Below are 24,674 nucleotides of genomic sequence, written 5' to 3' on the forward strand. Positions count from 1 at the left end.
TTTTTTTGGTTTTTCTCTGGTACTGGGAACCGAACTCACGACCTTGCACTTGCCAGGCAGGCGCTTTTGCCGCTGAGCTAAATCCCCAGCCCCATGAGGCACTTCTTTTTTTAAAAAATGAATTAATTTATTTTTGAGACAGTCTCCCTATGTAGTTCAGCTGACCTTGAACTCACTGTGTAGTACAGGCTGGCCTCAAACTTGGTGGCAGTCCTCCTGCCTCACCCTCTTTCATGCTGGTATTACAGAAATGTACCACCACACCCAGTAGAAAGAGGCACTTTCATTTGCTAAAATTGGAGTGGGGAGAAAGGCCTTCAAATGGAAAACCCATTGCCTAGGTATTAGTAAAAGATTTTATCAGTTTGCTTAGAAGCATCAATGAATTTGTGGCATAGAAGGTGGTTCAAGTTCAACTTTGCTTTTGTTATTATTATTTATTTGTTTTTGTTTTTTGGGAAGGGTCTCACTGTGTAGTTCAGGTTGGCCTTGAACTCACTATGTGGCCCTAGCTGACCTTAAATTCACAGTGATCTTCCTGCCTCAACCTCCTGAGTGCTGGGATTACAAGCCTGCTCCATCATGCCGGGCTCATGTGCAGTTTTATAGTAACACCACAGCTTGAAGTATTCAGGATCTGGCTTACAATATTGATGACCTTTGATAAAGTTTGCAAGTTCTTTTTCTGTGCAACATGGAGAAAGCCAGATACTTCTTTTATCATACCTGTGATTTAAACATTCAGGTGATACAAAATATTCTGTATAATAAAATGAGAATCACAAATACTAGAAGAAGCCAAAAACTAGGATTACACTCTCAGCAGATACGGTTTGGAGTTGAAGTGTTGGAAGAGTATGTTCCAGTAATGCATATCCAGCCAAGAAAAACGCTTTGAATTAAGAGCTTGTACTAGAACATAAGTTACACACTGCTTCCATTATCAAAAAAATTTTACTGCAAGAGGAAAACAAAATCAGAAAATCTAAAGACATTGTACTTTTTTTTGAGACAGGCTATGTAGTTCAGGCTGGCCTGGACTCAGTATGTATCATAGACTGGCCTCGAACTCACATCAGTCCTCCTGCCTCAGCCTCCCACATACTGGGATTAACAAGCATGTGCCACCACACCCAGATACTGTACTTATTATAGTGGTGAAACTGAATTATGTAAAGTTCATCTATTCACTTTTTAAATTTAATTTAAATTTACAGTTAATTTAAATTTAATTTAAATATTCTCTTTGTTATGGTTGATATATTGTGTTAATTTGGGGAGTCTAGAGGTTTGGTTAAGTGATTTAGCAGTTTTATATCTTGGGGTAAAAAGGACATGTTTTTATCTTTTTTGGGATGTTGTTTATTGTGTTAATTTTAAAAGTTTAAAAGGGTAAAGCCCTTACCCTTCTGGGATGTTGTTCATTGTGTCAGTTTAAAAAGTTTAAAAGGTTAACTATGTGACTCAGCAGGGAGCCAGGGTGCTTACTTTGTATTCATCCTGAGCCTGTGCAAGAAGAGGGCATAGAGATTATGTGAGTGCTACATGCCCCCCTGGGTAGGAGTAGCCTGCTTACAGTATAAGAAAAGAAAAAAGCTGCTTGCCGCCACTCCTCCCTTTTGCTCTTGCTGCTTTTGCTCTCTTCTGCCGCCATATCCATAGCCCTCTGCCTTGTGCTACTCTGCCTTGGAGCCAGCCAAATACAAACTAAAACCTCCACAAACGGTGAGCTAAATAAACCTTTCCTTCCTTAATTTTAGATATCAAATATTTTATCTCAACAACAGCAACAACAAAATAACCAAAACACTCTTTATATGTGATAAATAGAAAGCTGATCAGAAATGTCACTGTTGAGCCAGGCTGGCCTCAAATTTGGGCAGTCCTCCTGCCTCAGCCTCCCAAGTACTGGGATTATAGGCCTGTACCACCATTCCTGGCCCTAAATAAAAAAAAACCTTTAAAAGTACTGGGGATATAACTCAGTGTAAAGGTCTGGGGGCAGTCCCCAATACTGGGAAAAAAGTTTGAAAATGCAACATGACTAGCTTCGTTTTGCACAAAAATAAAAGTAAAAATCCTGAATTTAAAGAAACTGCTTTAAATGATGGGTGTGGCAGTGCATCCCTGTAGTCCCAGCTATTTGGGAAGCTGAGGTGGGAGAACAGTGTGAATTCAGGGGTCAGAGACCAACCTGGGCAGCACGGTAAGATTTCCATCCCAAAAGAAAACCAGAAAGAGGTACTAATAAAAATAAAAGTTGGTGCAGGCATGGTGGTACACACCTGTAATCCAGCATTTAGGAGACTGAGTTAGGGGAATTGCTGTGAGTTTGAGGTCAGCCTAAGCTACATAGTGAGTTCAAGGCCAGTCTGAACTGCGTGGTGAGATACTGTCTCAAAAAACAACAGAAAAAAATTAAACTTCTACTTACATATCTCTGTAATGGATTTGGTGGGGGGTGGTACTGAAGATTGAACCCAGAACCATTGTACCACTGAGCTACATCCCCTGCCATTTTTAAATTTTTGAGACAAGGGTCTTCCTAAGGTGCTCATGCTGGACTCAGATCTATGATCCTCCCAGTGCTGAGAGTGCAGGCCTGCACCACCAGGCCTGGCTACATACATTAATATTTCTACTATGCAACAAGTCTCTTCATTTTTGGAAGCAAGTGGTGGCTTGGTATTCAGTTGGTAACTCACGCTGACCAGAAGGGGGCAGCCCCTGCCAGTGTCAAAAAGAAAACAAAGAAAAGTGAGCACTTTTATTCCCTGTGTTTTATTTACATTTCAAAATCAGTGTATGTTTATTATCTTAAGAAGTCATACATAACAAATACATCATAGAGCATGTGAAAGACCTCTTTAACTCCCTGCCCCTAAAGAGAACAAAAATAGTAGTTGGCATTTTGGTAGGAGTTTTTTGTTTTGCTTTTGTTTTTTGTTTTTTCTTAATTTATACTGTACCAGAATTTAGGTATTATAAAGAATGCTCTTGGGGGACCTTGGGAGATATAAAATTTTACTTGACAACTGATCTAAGTTTAGCATGTGTATTTGAACATTTTTTTTCATCTCTTGATGTCATCCTGCTTTTTCCCTCTTTGTATCAAGCTAAGGACATTACTGCATCTTTTAAAAATGTGAGGAAGCAAGTGATGGCTGGGAAGGATTTGCAAAGCATGAGCATAAGGTAGTGTTAGCACAAGCTGGTCTTTTATTTCTTTAAACTGTTTTACTTGTTAACTTTTGGATTTTTGCCATTCTGTTTTTCCCTGCTTGAAAAATCTAATAGTATATCAACCCAGGTAGTGAGGGGAAATAGTATTTTTTTTTTATCCTTTCTTGTCATATACCCAGCTGTGCCAATTAGCTTAGACTTTCCTAAATGATTCACCATTTGGAAAAGGCCAGTCATGGAAAGTTTCTCCCCAAATAAAGAATTTCAGGAAGTACTAAGTAAAAATGAAGTTAAAATGGAATTTCTGCTGAGAACATTTAAATTAATGCTAATAATAGGCCTTTTCCTGTCAGGGGTTTGTTTTTTTTTTTTTTTGGTCTTTTTGAGACGGGGTTTTGCTATGCAGTTCAGGCTGGCCTTGAACTCACTTTGTAGCTCAAGGTAGCGTCAACCTCACAGTGATTCTTCTGCCTCAGCCTCCTGAGTGCTAGGATTACAGGTGTACGCCACCAGGCCTGGCAGGAGTGCTTCTTGTATATGAAATGGCCTGTAACATCGCTGTTCTCTTTGAAGATATTTTGAGGGGCTGGGGATTTAGCTCAGCGGCAAAAAGCGCCTGCTTGGCAAGCGCAAGGCCGTGAGTTCGGTTCCCGGTACCGGAGAAAAACAAAACAAAAAAACAAAAAACAAAACAAAAAAAAAGATATTTTGAGAGCCAGATGTCTTACTGCTTGTTAGAAGTGGAGCCCTTCAGATGGCTAAGACAGGAGGATTACAAGCTTGGGCAACTTTGCAAGACCCTGTTTTAAAATAAAAAAGAAAGGACTGGGTAGCTCAGTGTTAGAGCTCCCCTAAATTCAATCTCCAGTGCTGCGGTGGGGGTGGGAGGCGCACTGTCAGTGCAGATTCACCTGCTAATACTACTTTGTATCAGCTGTCGGAGTCCCTGGGAGTGTTATCAGTTTACATAATTTGTCTCCCAATAAATACAGATGAGACTTCGGCTCTCAGAAATCAAGGAAGGTCGCCCCACTGGTTGTATTTCTCCTTGCCCTCTCTGTGGCACTCGCTGTGTGCGTCATCTTGGTTCTCTCATCATTCACTGTCCCTGCCAGACTGAGCTCCTTAAGGGCAGAGGCCACCGTATATTTCTTTAAATGTTTAATATCTAAGGTAGTGCCGGGATCCATGTTGCTTTTCCAGAAAATGTTTATTTCTGTAGGTAGCTACTGCCAAAGTCCAAGCCCTTAGTAAAATGAGAAAACAGTGAAACCAAACGTGACATAGTAATAAGTGTAGAAGTGATATGACCCTTAAAAAGAAAGTTTGTCCTGGAAGGTGAATAAATAGGTAGTTGAATTCTCTCACAGATGGAATTTATTGGATTTATGTCATTATTCCGGGCCAGTCTTTCTCTGATGACGTGGTTGGACAGTCACAATAATGACTGTAATCTTGGGCCCTCTTGCTGATAGATTGGAATGTGAAGAAATTCCTCTGATGTTCTGTTGACCTGACGAGCTGAGGCAGGCGCTAGGTATTGTTCCTCTCTTCATCTGAAATTTAAGGCCTCTTCCGTGTCCTTATTTGATCCTTTAGGACACAGCTTTTTCAGATTTCAGTTGGTCAAGTTGCACTTCCAAATTTATGCAGTTTCAAGAAATTTTGTTTCATCTTCTGGTGGTTTTATGTGTAGAACAGAAAGGGGCCTCTGTAGAGTATTTCCAGTTGTTCGTAACATTACTTTTCTTTGTGAAATTATGCTGTTGTTTTTCTCCTCAGTATTCTGTCTTGTCCCCTCACTTGTCACTGGATCTTTGAGTCTGAGGCCTGGCTACATGTGCGGTACAGTGTGAAGGCCCCTTTCATCCTTCAGACCGGTACCCTCAGTGTACTAAGACTCGGTGATTGCTGGAGTGTGGCTCTTTGTCTCAGTCACTTTCTTGTCACATCACTGGGACAAAACACTCAACACCTGCAACTTAAAGGAGGAGAGGTTTATTTTGGTTCATGGATTGATTGATTGATTGATTGAGATAGGCAGCACTCAGGAGGCTGAGGCAGGAGGATCGTTGCGAGTTCAAGAACAGCCTGGGCTACAAAGTGAACTCAAGGCCAGTCTGAACTGCACAGCAAGACCCTGTCTCAAAAAAAAAAAAAACAACAGAGATAGGATCTCGCTATGTAGTTCAGACTGACCTTGAATTCACTATGTAGTCCAGGCTGGCCATGGACTTGTGACAGTCCTCCTGGCTCAGCCTCCCAAGTGCTGCGATGACCGGTGTGTGTACCATGACCAACTTTGGCTCATGGTTTAGAAGTTCAGTTCGTTCCTGGTCAGCTGGCTCCAGGCAGAAGTGGCATCATGGTGGGGCCTGGGCTTAGGAAATCTGCTTCAGGGTGGACAGGAAGCAGAGAGTGAAAGGAGGAGCCCAGCAAGGAGATACACCTTTCCGGGTTAGCCCACAATGACCTGCCTCTTGTGATTAGACCCAGCCTCTTAAGAGCAAGACAGCTGTAATGTGTCCATAATCCCAACACGAGGCTTTGGGGCCATGTATGTACGTGTGTATGTACGTGTGTATGTACATGTGTATGTACGTGTGTGTTGTCTTTTTGAGACAGGGTCTCACTATGCAGTTCGGGCTGGCCTTGAGCTCACTTTGTAGCCCAGGCTGGTTTTCATCTTGCAACGATTCTCCTGCCTGATCCTTCTGCCTCAGCCTCCCGAGTGCTGGGATTGTAGGTGTGCCCTACCATGCCTGGCTCTGGGGGCCATTTTAGATCGAAACCATAATATTCATGCTGATAAATGTAATGGAGTGGTCTTAGGGAGGTAAAATTCGTATACAGTATTGTTTTATTTATTTTAGTCAAGGAAAATGTTTTTTGTCTAGAATTGTTGCAGTAAGCTTTAATCCTAAAGCTCAGCATCCATAGTTTATTAAAAACCCAGTGGTGGATGTGCTCTTCTCATTTTTTTCCTTATATTTGTTTCTCTTTCCATATTCTTTTTGTAAATTTGATGTCTCTTTGCTTGGAACAGGGTGACTAAGGAAGTGGATGCTACATCTAAAGAAGCCAAATCCTTCTTCAAGCAGAACGAGAAAGAGAAACCTCAGGCCAGCGCCCCTTCGGCCGTGCCGTCACTCTCTGCTGGGTCAGGGTGAGTACTCGGGTCTCAGTCCCAGGGATGGCTGGCTGGCGCGCTGGAACAGCCTCTTCCCGTGGGGATCCACTTTACTTGCAGTTCTGTGACTCCTTTTGTGAGAAAAAGTTCTGCTGCTGCTCTGCCTTTGCTCAAATATTTACCAAGATGGGAAATGCAGAGGAAAGTATGCCATACATTTATTGATGAAAGAAGCCCAGAATTAGTGTTGTCTACAGAGCTGAATGTGTAAACTTTACATTAACAATAATACTTCTTGAGTGACTGTAGCTCATCAGAATTTTGGCCGAAGCTGTGGGTTGAGTCCTTGTTCCCGTCCTCCATGACTTCATAGGAGCATCAGAAGGTCAGTGGTGCATCCTTGTAATCCAGCACTCAGGACACGGAAGCAGGAGGCTGCTTGAGTCCAGAGGTTTGAGGTTACTCTGGGCAAAATAACAAGACCCTATCTCACAGAAAAAGTCAAAGTGATTACAAATAGTTCTTCTAGCATATTGTCAGGAATTGAAGTGCTTTCTCCTGTGGTATTTTTTATATTACTTGAGTTATTTTTACCTGCAGACTAGAATTCTTTCTCTTTAGAAGAAGGGAGACTTCTTTTCTTTTAAACCTACAGTAAATCTAAAGCTGAGGGTTGCAGCCCACGAAGAAGTGGACACAGCCCGCATCCCTTGCAGATGGGCAGGCTCTGTGTTGTTAACATCCTCAGGTATTTGCGGTAGAACAAGTCTCCTAAACTGGCCTCTGTGACTCTTTAGTTAGAAGTTGTTCCCTCAGTCAGTAAAGTCTGTGAGCTTTTCCTGGCGCAGGCTTTTCTCATCTTTGTGGCTTTGGTTCTGAAAACAGTGTTATACTGGCAGGCCCTCTTAGGATGCATTTGCCCACAAGCAGACCCTGGAACAAGGTTTAGTGCAAGTCCTTCGTGTGAGAGGTGATTGCCGAAGGTCCTGGAAGGGAGGTGACGGGAGGGAAGCAGCTGGTGAAGAGTTCTCAGGCAGGTCACCTAGTCCTGCTGGGCAACCGGAGAGACTGAAGAACATGTGAGGGGAGGAGACTGTGGTGTTTACGTCCTGCTCCAGTGAGACTTTTGCTCAGCTGCTTCCACACGTTCCTTGCCCTCTGTTCTCAGGCTGGGAGCCGCAAGTGCTTGCAGTAATTGCTTTGATTAATGTGAGTAGACGGGATGGGGCCAGATCTTCTACACCTGCTGCATCATCCCATTCTGCTGCGTACTCTTTGCCTGTCTAGAGTATTTCTGCCTCGCTGGGGCACCCAGGTCACTGGAGCACAGAGTAGTTACAGACACCTCAGCGGAGAAAGGGATTTGGTGCTTGTACGCAGGGGAAGTGATGTGAAAGCAGATGAAGGCTGTAGACTCAGAACTTCATGGGATGTGAGTAGAATTCTCAGACCCTGCCATGTTCATACTCTAGGCCAGAGCTCTTACAGACTCTGGTTTGCACTCATCAGTTAAAACATGAGTACATTTTATGTAGTAAGATTAAATACTGTTTTATAGGAATGTTTTAGTTACCGATGTGCTTAACTGGATGACAGACTACTTTTAGGGCGAGTTGAGGGAAAAATGTGAATCTGTAGAGTGAAGCAACGTATGTTTAGCCTTATATTCAGTGTATTGTTTGAAAGGGGTCCTTTTCAGACCAGGAGCGTTCAGATTTTCTGGATTGCTACATGTCGTAAGAAATACATTCTACATTATACCCTGTTACACTCATGAAAGTGAGTTTGTAATCTGGATGTGGTAGTACACATCTGTAATTCCAGGCGTCTAGGAGGCTGAGACAAGAGGATTATAAGTTTGAGCCTGACCTGGGCAACTTAAGGAGACCTCATCTCAAAGAAAAGGACTGGGAATGCAGCTTAGTATGAAGGCCCTAGGTTCAAGCCCTAGTATTAGGGCGGCGGGGCGGTGAGTAGCTGGGCACAGCAGCACAGGCCTGCAACCCCCGCTCTTCAGGAGGCTCCAGCAGGGGGACTGAAGTGAGGCTATCCTGAGTAGAGACTTTGTCTGAAAATAGGATTTTTTTAAAAAGCCATGTGTAGGGCTGGAGATGTAGCTCAGCGGCACAACGCCTGCCCAGCAAGTGTGAGGTCGTGGGTTCGATTCCCAGTGCAAAAAAAAAAAAAAAAAAAAAGCCAGGTATAATAGTGCATACCTGTAATCCCAAGCACCCTGGGAGACTGAGGCTGGAGGATTGTAAGTTTGAGCCCTACCTGAGCAATTTAGTGAGACTTTGTCTCAAAATAAAAAAATAAAAAAGGCTAGGACTATAACTCAGTGTGAAGCCCCTGAGCTAATCCTTGGTATCCCCCCTCCCACACACACACAAAGGTGAAATGAACCTAGGAATTGAAGGCTGTAGGAATTGAACCTAGAGCCTTGTACGCGCTAGGCAAGTGCTCTGCCACTGAGGTACACTACCAGTGTGCGTACAGTACACGCTTTATTCCTTTTGAGAGAGGGTCTTGCTCTGTTGCCCAGTCTCACTTCAGACTCCTGGGCTCATATGATCCTTCTGCCTCCATTGTAGCTGGGACTACAGGTGCACACTCCTGTGGCTGATACGGTGAAATGATGTTTACTCTTACTACATGTAATTCACTCTGATTCTCTGTTTTCCATTTTTGTGTACAGTTTATGCCATGTAAAAAATGTTATGACCTGCTAAATTGTTGTAATCTACAGTACCTGAATTTGATATATATCTCTCTAGATTACATACTAAGTTAACCTTTAGGAGATTTTACATGGGTTACTAGATTTGTTGTAGTTACATGTGGTATTACTGAACAAGTTTCTGGCTGGGGCATGGTGCCTGCACATGGTGGCACATGCCCAAAAGCTGGAGGATCACAAGTTTGAACCAGCCTAGGCAATTTAAGGAGACCCTGACTCAAAATTTAAAAAAAAAATTTTTTTTAAGGGCTAGGGAAGAGCCAGGCATGGTGGAGCATGCCTGTAATCTCAGCACTGGAAAGGCTGAGACAGGAGAAACACCATGAGTTTGAGGATAGCCTGGACTACACATTGAGTTCAAGGTCAGTCTGAGTTACATAGTGAGACCCTGCCTCAAAAAAACAAGAAGAATAAAAGGCTGGGGAAGTAATTCAGTGCTAGAACACCCTTCGGTTCAATCCCTAGTACTACCAAAAAAATTTTTTTCCTTGCATTTATTAAAAGTATTATTGTAAGTCCCAGCACTCAGGAGGCTGAGGTAGGAGGATTGTTGCAAGTTCGAGACCAGCCTGGGCTACAAAGTGAACTCAAGGCCAGCCTGAACTGCATAGCAAGACCCTGTCTCAAAAAGACCAGAAAAAACCCCACCAATAACAACAAAAGTATTGTTATAGAAGTGACCTTTGGATGTAAGTACCAGGGCTGGGGATATAGCTCAGTGGCACAAACGCCTGCGTGGCCAGTGCAAGGTCCTTAGTTCGATTCCCAGTACAAAAAATAAAAATAGAAAAGATATCCTTCAGAAATAAATGGATATGAGTACCAGATAGAAATACAGGCAAAGAAATTCTGCCTTAAGGTTCTAGCATAATTAGTTTCAACTATTACAGTTTTTACTCCTAGCTTCCCTGGATATTTCTTCTTAAAAATAGTATCTATTCATCTTTGAAAATCTGCTTGTTGGGCCAGGGATGTAGCTCTGTGGCATAGCACCTGCTTGGCAAGTGCAGGTCCTGAGTTTGATTCCTGGTACAAAAAAAAAAAGAAAAAGAGCTTGGAAACTGTTTGAGAAAATACTGTTACTATAATTACAGAAATAACCAGGGGAGGGGAAGGTATCTTAACAGAGTCAGCTTGTGCAAGTCATGAAGCCCTTCCCTTGAACCCATCTGCCTGCTTTCTGTACCCATGCCCACCTTTCTAGTGTAAGAAGTCAGCTGAGGTGACACTGGTGTTAGGGAGGCCCGACAGGAAACAAATGGCCTCCTCCAACTGCGAATCTTTGAGGACTTTAGTACCTTACAGAGTAATGAATGGAAAGCCACAGGGACAGGAGTAGTGTCACGGGGGCTAGTAATAAATCTCCACTGCCGCTCATCAGGCTGAAGGGGCAGGGAATCGGAGGCAGTTGATGGCAGTGGAAGACAGGGCCGCCTTATAGGAGGAGAGGTCTTTGCTGCAGCGCTGGGTGCTTCCAGGGGAAAGACAAGGGAGTAAATGCCCAGATCTCCTTTTCTTTTCTCCCTCCGGTGTCTTGTCATGGCATTTCCTTGCCTCTGAAGCTTGTTAAAGAAAAAGTTTTCCTAACACATGTTAAAACAGTCAGGCAGACTTTATTTGGGACTATTGTGATTGGGTCAAGATTATCTCTAGGGAAGAAAGTGAGAGCTCGATTCTGAATATAGCAAAGACAGCTGGGGTCTTATAGCAGAAAGCATGGCGGGGGTTGGGTGGAAAATTACCAAGAGGGGACATCAGGGGTAGGGGGATTCTTGCAAAAGGCGGGCTAAGGTTGATCGGGTATCAACGTAGGAATTCTCTGTAAACTAACTTAGGATTTCTGCTATAATTAGACTGTGTACCCCCATCAAGGACAGAGGTCAGCGTCAAGGCTTAGTGGAAAACAGGACTGAGAAGAGTCTGCTGCGGTTTGGTGAAGGAGTCTTTCTTAGGCTGTGCCTACAGGGCAGCAGAGAGAGTAGAGGACCTGAAGGAGCCCATCGGGAGCTAACCTTGGGAGCTACTCCAGTGAAATGGTTTTCAGTTCATCAGTGAACTGCTGGCCCCCTTAGAAAGAGGATAAAATGAAATTTGACCAAAATCAATTCATTTGCAAGGTGTAATGTGACATAACAGATTAGAAGGATATGTCTGCCAAGTGCCTCAGTGAAAGCCCTTCGAGTTGTACATGAAAATGAGGACACATTCAATTATGACACAGCATGGCTTGAACTTCTGATAAATCCAGAATGGCCTTCAAGGTTGGTCTGCTCGTTTTTTTGAAATGCACCTCCAAAAGCTGTTACAGTTATAATTGTCCTTGGGAAGAGACAGAGCCAAGAAGATCAGCTGCTCAGGGTATCCGAATAGACTCGTATCAGTGCAAACAGTAGGATCTACTGCAGGCTCCGTACCCAGCATATAGGCAGTCTTTTCAAGGAACAAATCTACAGTACCCTAAAATACTAAAAGAAAATTATCCTAATCATAAAATTTTTTTCCACTTTGAGAACTGTTTCAGTTTATAAAGATTGTGCAGCAGAAACTTTGTTTATTTTCATTTTCTCTAAACAAATTTAAGCAATACACGAAAACCAGAGCAGCAGAGTAAAACATCCTGTCCCACATCTTTTGCTAACAAATAAGAGCAGATTCAGTGGAGCAAATGTTTGTAACCGAAAATGCATTTCCTCTGCATGTTTAAAATAGCGCAGTGCTTAGGCTATAAAAAGCCAAAGTTTATGCGTTAAGAATGGAGTAAATCCTCTTTTATTTAGAAGCCGGAATCAGACTACAAGAAGTATTCTGTCTGCTTTTGGTAGTGGAAAGCACAGTGCTTACTTAGGGCATTTGAATTCCCATGGTCTTATTCCAAGCTCTGAATCTGCCTCCTCCCCTGCATCTCCGATTCTTACTACAGTACTGCGTTGGGTGGTAGCTCGCTGGCCAGGATTCAACTCCGTGTTTGCTATTTACTTGTTCCATCACAATTTATAATCCTAGGTGTAGACATTGACTTCTTTAATTGAAGGCCTACTATTTAGCTGTCCCCTTGTAGATTGGAAGCAACCTAAAGCAATACAACATAAGGTTGAAAGACAGTTTTCCATGTGGCTTTGTCTTTTCTTGGTCTTTTAGCGAAGAAGGGCATTGTTGTTGAGTCTCAAACAATTTCATTGTTGGTGTCAGTTTTTTAAGTAGCGTCTATCCCAAGAATAGAAGAGATAGAATTTGCTGGGTGTGGTGGCGTGCACCTGTAGTCCCAGCACTCTCTGAGGCTGAGCCAGGGGATCATAAGTTTGAGACCAGCCTGGACAACATGGTGACACTCTGCCTCAAAAGTAAAAAAGGGAGGGAGAGCAGGGTTGTAGCTCAGTGAGAAGGCTCTGGCTCAGGCTGCAGGAGAGGGAGAGGGATTAAGAACACTTTCTCCTAGTATTATGGCTCTGACTTTATTTTTTATTTTTTGGTCTTTTTGAGACAGAGTCTCACTATACAGTTCAGACTGGCCTTGAGCTCACTTTGTAGCCCAGGCTGGTCTTGAACTTGCAATGGTCCTCCTTCTACAGCCTCCCGAGTGCTGGGATTACAGGCGTGCGCCACCACGCCCGGCTTTATTATTTTAAGTGAAGTGCTTGCTTCTGCTCCCTCGACCTCGCCCTCGCCCTCCTTTGATAAATGGCAGTTAAGTGTTTCATTTAAAGAAATAAAGTCAGACATAGCCACAGTGTTAGGAAGAAGTGTTCCTAACATTTGATAAGGATCTTTTATTTTTGCCAGGTGTTGTGGCGCGTGAGTTCAAGACCAGTCTGCGCTACAGAGCGAGACTCTGCCTCAAAAAAAAAATTTCTTATTATTATCAGGCCTCTGATTCATGTAGTTTTTTTAAAGGGGCTTTTACTTTTAAAGGATTGCTATCATATTATGGAGAGCATTTCAAAGCTGGACCTAACTAGATTTCACATGTTTTTAATAAAAAGGAATACAGGGCCCCCAAATTGTTCACTGCAAATATATCCACAACAAGAAAGATGGCTGTCTGAGAAATCTGGCCTCTCCTGTGTTGGCCTTTGGAGAGTGCCTGATCTGTGGGAGGCTGCCTGTGTGCCTCGTGAACGCTTTATGTGGTGAGGTCCCGGGATGCCTAGAAAGCAGCCCTTCCAGGAAGAGGACCTGTGGCTTGTTTTAGGAGAGTCACTATTACGTGTGAAGGCTTATTGGTAATTATGTAGTAATTAAGATAATTAGAAGAGGGCTGGGGATTTAGCTCAGCGGTACAGCGCCTGCCTGGCAAGCTCAAGGTCATGAGTTCAATTCCCGGTACTGGCGGGGGCCAGAAAAAAAAACAACAAAAAAATAACAAGATAATTAGAGGAATACAGATATTCCAATAAACCTGACCTTTGATGTCCTTTGGAATCTGGACATGACTCGTTTAAGAGAACAAATGGTGTTTTGTCAGTTTCATAATTTATAGTTGAGGCTGAGGATATAGCTCAGCAGCACAGCCCCTGCCTGGCAAGTGCAAGGTCCTGAGTTGGATTCCTGATATCTCCCCAGAATTATAGTTGAATGTGCTCTTTTTCTTTTTGTAAAGAGCAGTTTTATTGAGATGCAATTCATTTACTACATATTCTCCAGCCCTCAGATAAGCCAGAGGGTTACACACTGGTAGTGCTGTGCCGCCACAGTCATTTTTGTCACCTCCAAAAGAAACCCTGAGCGTGTTTGCAGTCAGTCTCCATCTTCATCTTCATCCTCGCTCTGCTCCCACCACTCTCAGCCAACCGCCGACCAATTCTCTGATGGGCTTATCTGAGTATTTCATGTGAATGCAGTCATAACATTTGGCTTTGCATGGCAGTTTTCTTTGGCTTAACATATTTTCAAGATTCAGCCATGCCATAGCACTCATCTGTAATTCTTTTTTGTCTTTCTGAGACAGGGTTTCACTATGCAGTTCAGGTTGGCTTTGAACTCATTTTGTAGCTCAGACTGGCATCGAACTGTGCCTGAGCCTCCCAAGTGCTGGGATTATAGGCATGCACCACCATGCTCAGCCATAATTTATTCTTTTTTATAATTTACTATTCATACAATGAAACAATTTTTTTTACTGTATCACATTTTGTTCATCCATTACTAATGGATGAACATAAGGTACTTTCCATTTTTTGGCTATTATGGATAATGTTTCTGTGAGCAATTCATGTACAGACTTGTATGTGGTCTGTTATGTCTAGAAGTGGAATTGCAGGGTCATGTGATAACTTGGACATACTCTTGAATAGCAGTAAGAGCCTTAAGGGGAAAATTCCGGAGTGGGTAAGTGCCTTGCGTACCTGGATTTCTTCCACCATGACTTCTCTGAAACATCAGTTTTTAAATGTAAGTTCCTGTTGTAGGAGGAGACCAACAGAAAACTACAGTGGTTCCTTGGCTCACGAACTTCTTTTCGCGATTCTGGTCACAAACCAAATTGGACGAGAAACGAATCAAATTCCTTGATTGGATTCTGCATTGACCTTACGGGGAAATTTGATTCACTTCTCATCCAATTCAGTTTATGACAAGAATTGAGTTATTTGTGAATTTAGGTACCACTGTAATGTCTGGTAACACTAAACCAATGACTAGCTGGGCGTGGTGGTGCACGCCTGTAATCCTAGCACTTGAGAGGCTAAGGCAGAAGGATTGCTGTGAGTTTGAGGCCAACCTGGGTTACATGAGTTCAAGGCCAGCCCAAACTGCATAGTGAGACCCTGTCTCCCCCTGCCAAAAAAAAACCTAAACCAATGACTAGAAAAAAAGGACAGATTAACTCTGGAAGTAATGAGAAGGAATTAAGTCTTTTGATTTGTTTCCAAAACCAGCTTTAAACTCCACTCAGTGAGATTTCCTGTTTGATAATGATGTGGGATTTTGATTTAGTTGATTCAGAGCTGGCCTTGTCCTAATTTTATTACTGTTTGTAAATAGATGTTCTTGACCTTCCCACTGCCTTCTGAATTATACTTTTGTTATTCTTAGAGAGGATATGGTGCTGCCAGTGGGAGGTGTTCAGAAATGTGTGGTAAAGTTTTTTGTTTGTCGCAGTGACTTGAAGTCACTGTCAGTTGGTGGGGTTCCAGGGTGCTGTCTGCCCTCCGTTACTTAGGATAGCTAACACACAGAATAATCTTCCTTCCTGAAACCCCAGCAGTGGCCCTTCTTGCACTGTCTTGGGGAATTGGGGTCCCTTGGCTACACAGCCACTGAGCTTTCCTTTGGTGTCTGGTTTAAAACTCCATTCTCGGACAGCTGTGTAAAACTAACAGTTCATGGATCAAATTTGTCCTGTAGATATTTCAGTTGGCCAACATTTAAAAACCAGGAAAGCTGACTTTAAATCTGGATCACTGGTTTTTCTGCAGAAAGGAATTTGAACAAAATAGATGAGGTCTGCCTTCTTCCCCTCAGCCTCGCTCAGCAGCTTCCTCTCTTCCTTTACCTTCTTTCTTACGCACTCGTTCATTACAGTCTCTGGGACGTTTCTTTTGGATGCCTGCGCGCATTTCCTTTTGGAAACAGTCTGTTCTCTGGATGGCACATCAGACATGCTCTTTTTTCAGACTTCAGGTTTAACGTTTTCTACTGAGCCAAGGATAGCTCAGAGTTAGAGCATGTGCTTAACATGCAAGCCCCCTGTGTTGTCTCCAGTGCCAATAAATAAATAAATAAATAAAATTAATTCATTAATTAATTACTTTTTTGGTTTGTTTTTCAAGACAGCGTCTTGCTATGTAGCCCAGGCTGGCCTCAGACTCACTCTTTCTGCCTCAGCCTCCTGAGTGCGGGGATTACAGACAAGCGCCACCATGCCTGACTTGTTACTCTTTTTAGAAGAATATGTAGCTCCTATTTGTTGACTGCTTAGCCAAATTTAAGGCACCATACTAAGTGTTTTCCCTGAATGACTTCATTTAACCCACACAGGCACTAACTCTGTATTTCACCTGAGAGGGGCTCAGAGACACTTAACTTGTTGACGCTGCTTGGTTAATTGGCGTAGCCAGGATTCCAGTTCCAAAAGGCGGGGCTGTTGGCCATTGGGTCGTACATCCACTCACACTCACCTTTTTAAAAAAATAGAAAAAAACCCCTTCAACTTTACAACTAATGAAGAACTTCTTTTACTTTTAGGTATGGTACTAGGGATTGACCCCAGGGGCTCATGCATGCTAAGTAGGTGGTATTGCCCTGAGCTACATCCCAAGCTGGTTAAAATTTTATTTGCAGACAGTCTCACTAAACTGCCTAGGCTGCCCTTGAACTTGCCATCCTCCTGCTTCAGCCTCCCTGGCAGCTGGGGTTATAGGCACGTGCCACCATTCCCAGTGTATTGAAGGACTCTTGGAAACTATTTTGTATTTTGATATTGTTGAAAGAATTAACATGACCGTTTCCTCTGTTTTCTATTGTTTTATCTTCCCCCCTAAATTATGGGCTTGTCAGGTTCTCTGTACTATATTTCTGTCTCATTTCTACCTCATAAAATTGAAAGGACTGATACATTTAAAAAATGAATTCTGGGCCTGGGAATTAGCTCAGTGTAAAGACCCTGGGGTTCAGTCACAAGTACTGCAGAAAAAAAGGAAAGAAAGTAAAGATAAAAATGAATTCTATCCCAATACTCAGGAGGCTGAAGCAGGAGCATGGTTGAGTTCTAGGCCAACCTGCCCTACATAGTAAACCTGGTCTCAAAAAAATCAAACAAAAAAGTTCCATTGATATCTGTCAACAGTCAGCAGTGAAGCTGTGGACACGATATGGTCGTCAGCTGAGAGTGATGGCTGTGGCTGTTTCCGTGTGGGTAACCAACTCCTGCTGAGATCTGAATCCTACAAAGTGGGTAACTTACGTGAGGATATTGTCAGTGAAGTTAGGTGGGAGATTGCTTCCCCAAATGGTATTTCTTCCATATATGACTAGCTGGAGGTAGGTTTTAAAAGGAGGCTGAGCCGGGTGTGGTGGCGCATGCCTGTAATCCCAGCACTTGGGAGGCTGAGGCAGGAGGATCACTGTAAGTTCGAGACCAGCCTGGGCTCCAAAGTGAGCTCAAGGCCAGCCTGAACTATATAGCGAGACCCTGTCTCAAAAAGACAAAAAATAAAAAATAAGGAAAACAATTTTTTAAAGATTTTGCCATAAATAGGTGGAATATTTTGACTCTTATTAAAGGTGATTTTATTCACCTTGATTCAGAGCTGTTCTAGCCGTGCTGATAATTGAGAGAAAGATGAGTGGCAGGAGGCCGATAATGCTCTTTCCAGGGTGAGCAGAGGGTTAATATTGGACATCTGGATCAGGAAATGAAGTTCCTTTTCCGTTTGAGTACCTGAATGAGATTCCAGACATAGAAAACTCCTGGTAGCAGCCATTTTTTCATGTACGGTCCCTGGGAAGGGGCGGCCTTTGTCAGTTTGGATACCTGCAACAAAAGGTATGAACTCAGGAAATGTCCCTCAGGAAATGTCCCTCGTGTTTTTCAAGGTTGCCCAGAGTTGCACTTATTCTAGTGTTCTTAGAAAATCCCACAGGGAGATAAACTTGATTGTATACAGCAGCCTTTTCCCATTGCTTTTATCTTTGAATTACAGTGCCAATAAGTTTCAGAAATCTATAATTTTAAGAGCTAGTTGTCTGTCTGTACTATAAAAACTGCTTGGCTGTATTTTTATTCCCTAATTGTGCCAGATTTCTCTTGGTATGAATAAATGGGTCCGTTAAATTTTTGCTTTTGGTGCTTGGAAGAACTATGAGAGGCACCTCAAGTTACAACAGTTGCAGCAGTGTGTGTGGTATGATAATAAAAACTGACTGGGGCACAATTATGTAAAGAGCTTCCTTTAAGAAGGGAAGTAAGTGCATGGTGGTGCATGCCTATAATCCCAGCGCTGGGGAAGGCTGAATCAGGAGGATTGCTGTGAGTTTGAGGCCATCTGCATAGCAAAACCCTGTCTCAAAAAGAAAAAAAAAAGAATTTAAAAAAAGGAGAGTATGAAAAAAAAAAGTATGAGTTGCTCTAGGAATGAAAAAATACTCTAGCTAATTTTACAACAAATTAGTTATTAATTAAATTAGTTATTAAATAAATTAATTGGCAGAATACTGTAATTGCTTCATGGACTTTATCTTTGTGCACTAGAGGGCAGAATTTCCCCTGAAAAAAACATGTCTTTTGGCAAGATCTCAGACTTGAGGCATTCCTAAGAGTGGGCATCTAAATGCTGTACATTTTTCTTTTGCCTAATTAGATTAGTCTCTTGGTATGGGTTTCTTTGTTTTATACAGTTTCTACTTTTTTTTTTTGACAGGATCTTGCTATACAGTAAAGGCTGGCCTTGAACTCATGGCAGTATTCGTGCCTCAGCTTCCCAGCTGCTGGGATTACAGTGTGTACTACTACCCCTGGCAGTTTCTATATTTTTAATTAGAATTTGTTTTGTTTTTAACTCTACTATTGTATTTAGAAAGCAAAAGATTTTTCTTTCATTGTTGTCCTTGACATGAAAAAGTTTTTTGTTTGTGGGGTTTCTAAAATTACAAATAAAGCTGAGTGTGGCCGTACATACCTATTATCCAGCGCCCAGGAGGCTGAGGCAGGAGGATCAGGGTGAGTTTGAGGCCAACCTGGGCTACATAGTGAGTTCAAGGCCAGTCTGAACTGCATAGCAAGACCCTATCTCCAAAAAATGAATAAATAATTAAATAAAATTACAAATGGAACATTGCACTTTTCAAATATTCACTACTTATCCAGAGTAGCTGTCTGTCCTCTCTCTCTTCCCCCTTACCCCTTCCCCTCACTTTCAAATACTTTTATTTTAAAAAAATTACAAATAAGAAAGTAAAAAAAAGTGACCTATAGTCCTACCACTTGTCTTTTCAGAAAAAAAAAAGCCAACAGAAGTTCTTTTCTGCCTGCCTAATTCTTTATTCCCCGCTCTAGTGCGTTGTTTTAGTGTTTTACATTCATCTATACACTTAAGTAAAAATTGGACTGTCTATCTAGGTCTGCATCTTGTGTTTTTACTTAATAATCTGTCTTGGACATCTTTCCAGGTTCAGTATAAACTTCTGTTTTTTATGCCTGTGTGGTATTCCATTTTGTGGATATTCCAAAATTTGAGTAACTCTTTCCTTACTGATGAACATTTACTTTCCCAAATTTTACAGTTATGAATAATTCTGTGGTAACCCTTGCATGTGTGATAAAAATGATACTTGCCGCTTTTCTCGTAGGTCCTGTGTTTTGGAAGTTCCCTTACCAAAGGCTGTAATGTCAGGCAAGAGTGGGGTTCATTTGAAGCGTGACAGTCAGTTACTCATATGTTCTGATCAGGGTGCTGGCAGAGGACTCTTAATATCATTTTATGGTTTTGATTATCCAGTAAGATTCATACTAGTAAATATTTTAATTTTGATAGGGGAATTTTTCTTGTGGGAGAGGCTGAGCAGCTATGTTCTAATTATTTTTGTCAGGGGTTGAAAATCAGGCTACTCTGAGGTCCAACGCTTACTATATTCAGTTACTTAGCCCTGGATTTTTGCCAAAGCCCTATTATTCAAGTAAACTCATGATAAATTTAAGCTGAAATAATTTAAAACTTCTAAAACTAGGTTAATATTTCCATACTGTTAAGAAAGTGGCAGATCCTAAGCAAGCATTTCTTTTTAGACCTCGGAATTCTGGATGTTTGAGACCATAAAAATCTCACAGCTTTCGGGTCATTGGCCTTTTCTTACATTGGAATGTGGGACAGTTTCAGTAGTTGCTATAGTTGCTGTTTCACGATCAGCAGGAAAACCCCACGTTTTGCCGGGAGTTCCTCTCCTGGGAGTCTTTAGTTCCACTGCGTGTGTGCTGGTGCGCTGCAGGAGGCAGAAGGAAAGAAGAGTTTTCTGTTTGTCGGATGATGTGAGTTGTTTGACTCAGAAGTGAGAACTGGAAGGATCCAAGAAATACACTGTACAGGTTGCGCTTGATCTTGGATTCTTGTGTAGGGAAACTGGTTCAAAGCAGGGATTTGAGAAAATGTCATTTAGAACAGTAGCAAGCAGCGTCGCGCCTGCTTCCCAGCCGTGTTTCTGGTGTGCTGTAGGTTCGCTGAGCCCAGGCTTATTATGCCACTTTGGAGAGTCTTCCCAGCTTAGCCTGTGTTGTGCCAGCTGGGGTTGTAGTTCCTCATGACATGGTGAATGCAGCCAGCTTTCCTGTTGGGCTGACTGAGGTCAGCTGTTTGCAGCATCATGCAAGCCTGAGCCTGGTAGAATTTCAGCTGTACGAAGTATTAGATGATGAAGTGTCTATCTTTATAAAATTAGAATTGTTTTAAGAACCCTTCGAAGTAAGACTTTTGTTAACACTGTAATGAAATCAAAGGACCAGTGTTTTCCAGGTGTAGTAGGGAAAATGTGTGATAAAGGTTGTTTACATTTTTTCAATCACCAAGGAAATGAACTGGCAATGGAAAATGGAACAGTTTTCTCTCCTGATACATTATGTTGCCTGATTATGACATGCTGTCTCAGGACACCGTTTTTTGGTAAGACTGGTGTGCTTCTAAACTTTCTGCTACCGCCTTTGATATAGGTGTTCAGTGTTCTCCCAAGATTTATAGGCCTCTGTGTGTCTACTAATACTGTCAGTTCCCACAGCTTTAACCACCTCCTCGGTCTTTTCAGTATTCCCTTTGCCTGAACTGCAGACTCATAGTTCTCATTGCTTACTACAGATTTATTCTGATTCCCCTTGGGTGCACAACTAGTTCAATATTCAGCTAATTTATATAAATCCTCTCCTGGTATAGAACTGAAGGAACGGAGCCTGTAAGTAGCTTGCCAAAGGGAGAGAGCCTGAATTAGAACTGAAGGCTTCTTTTCAGTTCGGTGTTCTCATCTGCTGGGCCCAAATGTCTGTTTTAGGGGTGGGTGGGCACCATCTCCATTACCTTAGGCACTTAGACCCCAACTTTATTGAACATGAATTTTTTTTGTGTGTGTGCTGGGAATCGAACTCAGGACCTCGTTCCTGCCAGGCAGGCGCTTTGTCTCGGAGCTATATCCCTGGCCCAGACCCCGGTTTTAGAGTCATCTTCAGTTCTTTTTTCCTCTGCCTTTCCCTCCCGCAACTGCCCAATCCAATAAAGTCTTTTAGTTCTACCTTTAAAATGTCCCCAAGTATTCATTCATATCCTCTACACCCTCCCCCAGTTGCTTGTTTCATCTCCACTCCCACTGTCTTTTTTTCTTCATCTTACTTAATGAAGCATCTGTCTTCATGTAACTGGAATTTTTGAAGTCTTTTGAAATGCCTCTCTTCCTGTATATACCCTACATGCCACTGCCGGGATACAATTTGTTAGAGATTCAGTTAGATCGTGGCACTTGCTCAAAAATTTTATCTTCATTGTCTACCATTAAGTTCAGCCTGATATACAAGAGCTCCATCCTTTTTTTTTTTTTTTACAAGGTCTCGCTATGCAGTTCAGGGTGGCCTTGAGCTCACTTTGTAGCCCAGGCTGGTTTTGAACTCGCAATGAACCTCCTGCCTCCGCCTCCCTAGTGCTGGGATTACAGGCATGCACCACCACGCCCGGCTTTTTTTTTTTTTGTACCAGGAATCAAACTCAGGACCTTGTCCTTCCCAGGCAGGTGCTTGTGCCACTGAGCTATATCCCAGGCCGAGGAGCTCTATCCTTATCTCTATCCTGTCTCAACTGTCCTCTAAGTTACTCTGTTTGACAGCTAAAAAGGATTCTTTCCTTGACTACTATTTTCCTTTAGCTTTGGTGTGGATTTAGAGAATTTGTGACTTTTACGAGATCAGGAAAATTCTCAGACCTTTGTCTCTTTGACTGTTGCCTCTTTTGCATTGTTATCTTCTCCTCAAATGCCAGTTAGATGTGTATCAGATCTTCCCATTGTGCCCTCCATATCAATAATCTCTTTGATATTTTCCATTTCATTATTTCTCTGAGTTGTCTTCTGTTCAGTTTCCTGTGTTCTGGTTCTTTACTTTTTCTTCAGCTGTGTCGAGTCTGTTTCATCTTGTCCATTGCATTTAATTTCAGTGAGTAAGTTTTTTTTTCTTAAGTTTTATTACCACGTGTTTACAGTGCATAGTGATTATATTCATTGTGGGGAATTAATACATGTGTAGAACGCATCTCAAGTCTTCCCTGCCTCTCCCCTCCCCTTTCTAGTTTTTTGAGGAATTTCTGTACTGATTTCCATAGTGGTTGCACTATGTTACACTCCCAGTGACAGTGAGAAAGGATTCCTCCCCACTCCACCCAGCCTCTCCAGCATTTGTTTTTGGTTGATTTCTTGATGATAGACATTCTTTCTGGAGTGAGATCGTATCTCAGTGTTGTTTTAACTTGCATTTCTTGAATCTCCAGTGGTGTCAAACATGTTTTCATGTAGTTATTGGCCATTTGTACATCTGTCTCGTCTTCATTTGTACTTCATCAAGTGTCTGTTCATTTCTGATGTCCATTTTTTGGTCAGGTCTTTAAATTTGGGGGGCAGTCTAATTTTTTCAAGTTCTTCATATATTGTAGATATTAGTCCTTTGAGTAAGCTTTTTGTTTTTAGAAATCCCTATTTGGTTTGTTTCTAAATCTATTTTATGTTAGAATCTTTAATATTACAGTTTTGAAGCCGTCTTTTGTATTAGTAATCATTTTAAGTATACTTTCTTTATTCCTTTATAAGCATACTTTCTTTTGTATGTGGAACCCTTTTAAGTATACGTTGATGGTTCTTTCATCAGAAGTTCTTAGGTTCTAAAGCTACTCTATTTGTTGGCTCTTTTATATAACGGTCATACGTAGTCTAAGGTCGGTTGTAAGTGGCCATGAGTTTGCTTCTGGGTGCCCTGATTGGGGCTCTGGCTTGGGCAAATTTTTATTTTAATTCCTTGAGTTACAATTCCTAGAACACTGATATTATCGTTGAAATTTCTGACCCCAAATCAGTGAGTTGCAGGTTCAGAGTTCTGATTTTCAGAAGAGACTTGCCTCCCACCCCCATAATATAACCTAGTAGAAATAAGCCTTTTTGTTTGCTCTGTGAGCTGTTAAGTGAATTTCTTTGCTGATCTGTCCTTTCTTTGAGGATGCATCATTTTCTACCTTAGCCAGGAACTTTGTACCAGTTCTCTGCCTGGTTTGTGTTGGGGTACTGGTACTGGAGATTGAATGCAGGGCCTTTGCACTGAGCCACATCCCCAGCCCTCTTTTAGATTTGAGTCAGGGTCTTACTAAGGCTCTCAGGTGCCTGGGCTAGACTTCAGTTGGAATCTTTCTGCTTCATCTTCCTACAGTGCTAGGATTATAGGCATGCACCACCACGCCCTGCTCCAGTTCTCTACAAGTTGAAAACCAGCCTTGTTTCATGTGGTTAACAAAACCAGGGCCGGAAGTTATTGAGGGGAAAGATTTATACGATCTGAAGAGAAACCAGAGTATGGGCCGGAAGTTATTGAAACTGTCTCCCCACTGCCCCAGCCACTCTATCAGTAGTGTACCACTGCTGTGGTTTTCAGTTCCTTCTTTGAGGCTGGCACCCAGGGATTTCCCTTTCTTTCTTGTGAGTTTAGCTATAAACGTAAAATAATTTTTGATATATTCTGTCTAGCATTTCTCGGTCTTTATCTGGAAAATATTTAGGTTATCTTAAATATCCATCTCTTAGGGGCAGATAACCTGTTCCTTTTTCTCCCCCATGTTTTCCAGCAACTAGTACAGAGTTATGCATTACATTTGGTGAATGTGAAGTGAGTTGAAGGAAACATTTCTACCTGTTCTGGGTGTAGGAAAGAATGTCCAGTACCCTTCTTAAATGTGTTTGATGTCTTAGCTTTCCATGACCAATGTGGAGAGATACTTCTTTCCAAGACCTATTGATTTTTTTTTTTGTTATTACAATGTTTTATAACTTACATTTCTAATGCTTTTTCTCATTTGAGCTATTTACATTGCTCTCTCTGCTGGTTTCTTTGTTTATTCAGAAGCAAAATATCTAGGAATTTTTTATGATCTCTAAAAAATGAAACAAACTTCTTCACATTCATATTAATCTATTCATAACCCATTTTAGCTCCCTCTTAATACCTCCTATGAAAATCTTTACTTCTCTTATGGTGGACTTTTTTTTTTTTCTGGTACCGGGAACCGAACTCATGACCTTGTGCTTGTCAGGCAGGCACTGTGCCGCTGAGCTAAATCCCCAGCCCCTGGTGGACTTTTTAATCTGTCTAGCATCTGACTACTTAGAAATCTTTAAGAAACTTCATAGACACCACCCTTCATAGGAGGCAAGAAGCTAAAAATTCAGATCCTTTGATTTCCCAGCTCTTGTGTATGTCGTTTTCAGTAACATCATGTGAGTCCAGGGCTAGTGAGGCAGAGGCAAGGAATGCTGAGAATCTTCTTAGACTGTTGACTGGAGACTTTTCCTCTTTAGAAAATATATACTTAGTACTGTAAAGTTTCTTCCTGCACTCCTTCAGTAGTGTCCACAAATTTTCATACATGAGGGTTTTTTGTTTTTTGTTTATTTTTTCTTTTTGAGACA

General features: G+C 41.9%; 1 protein-coding gene across 2 annotated transcripts in view; it reads left to right on the forward strand.

Annotated features, from left to right (window-relative positions):
- Nucleotides 1-24,674, forward strand: part of Cfdp1 (craniofacial development protein 1) — a 117,806-nt gene that overhangs the window by 19,704 nt on the left and 73,428 nt on the right. For both annotated transcript variants that reach the window (XM_005403449.2, XM_005403448.2), the window contains exon 5: nt 6,230-6,349. In XM_005403449.2, coding sequence (XP_005403506.1) covers nt 6,230-6,349 — 120 coding nt within the window. The remainder of the gene's footprint in view (nt 1-6,229; nt 6,350-24,674) is intronic.

Source organism: Chinchilla lanigera, unplaced genomic scaffold (assembly GCF_000276665.1).
Source record: "Chinchilla lanigera isolate Chin_1 unplaced genomic scaffold, ChiLan1.0 scaffold00083, whole genome shotgun sequence".
Lineage (NCBI taxonomy): Eukaryota > Metazoa > Chordata > Mammalia > Rodentia > Chinchillidae > Chinchilla > Chinchilla lanigera.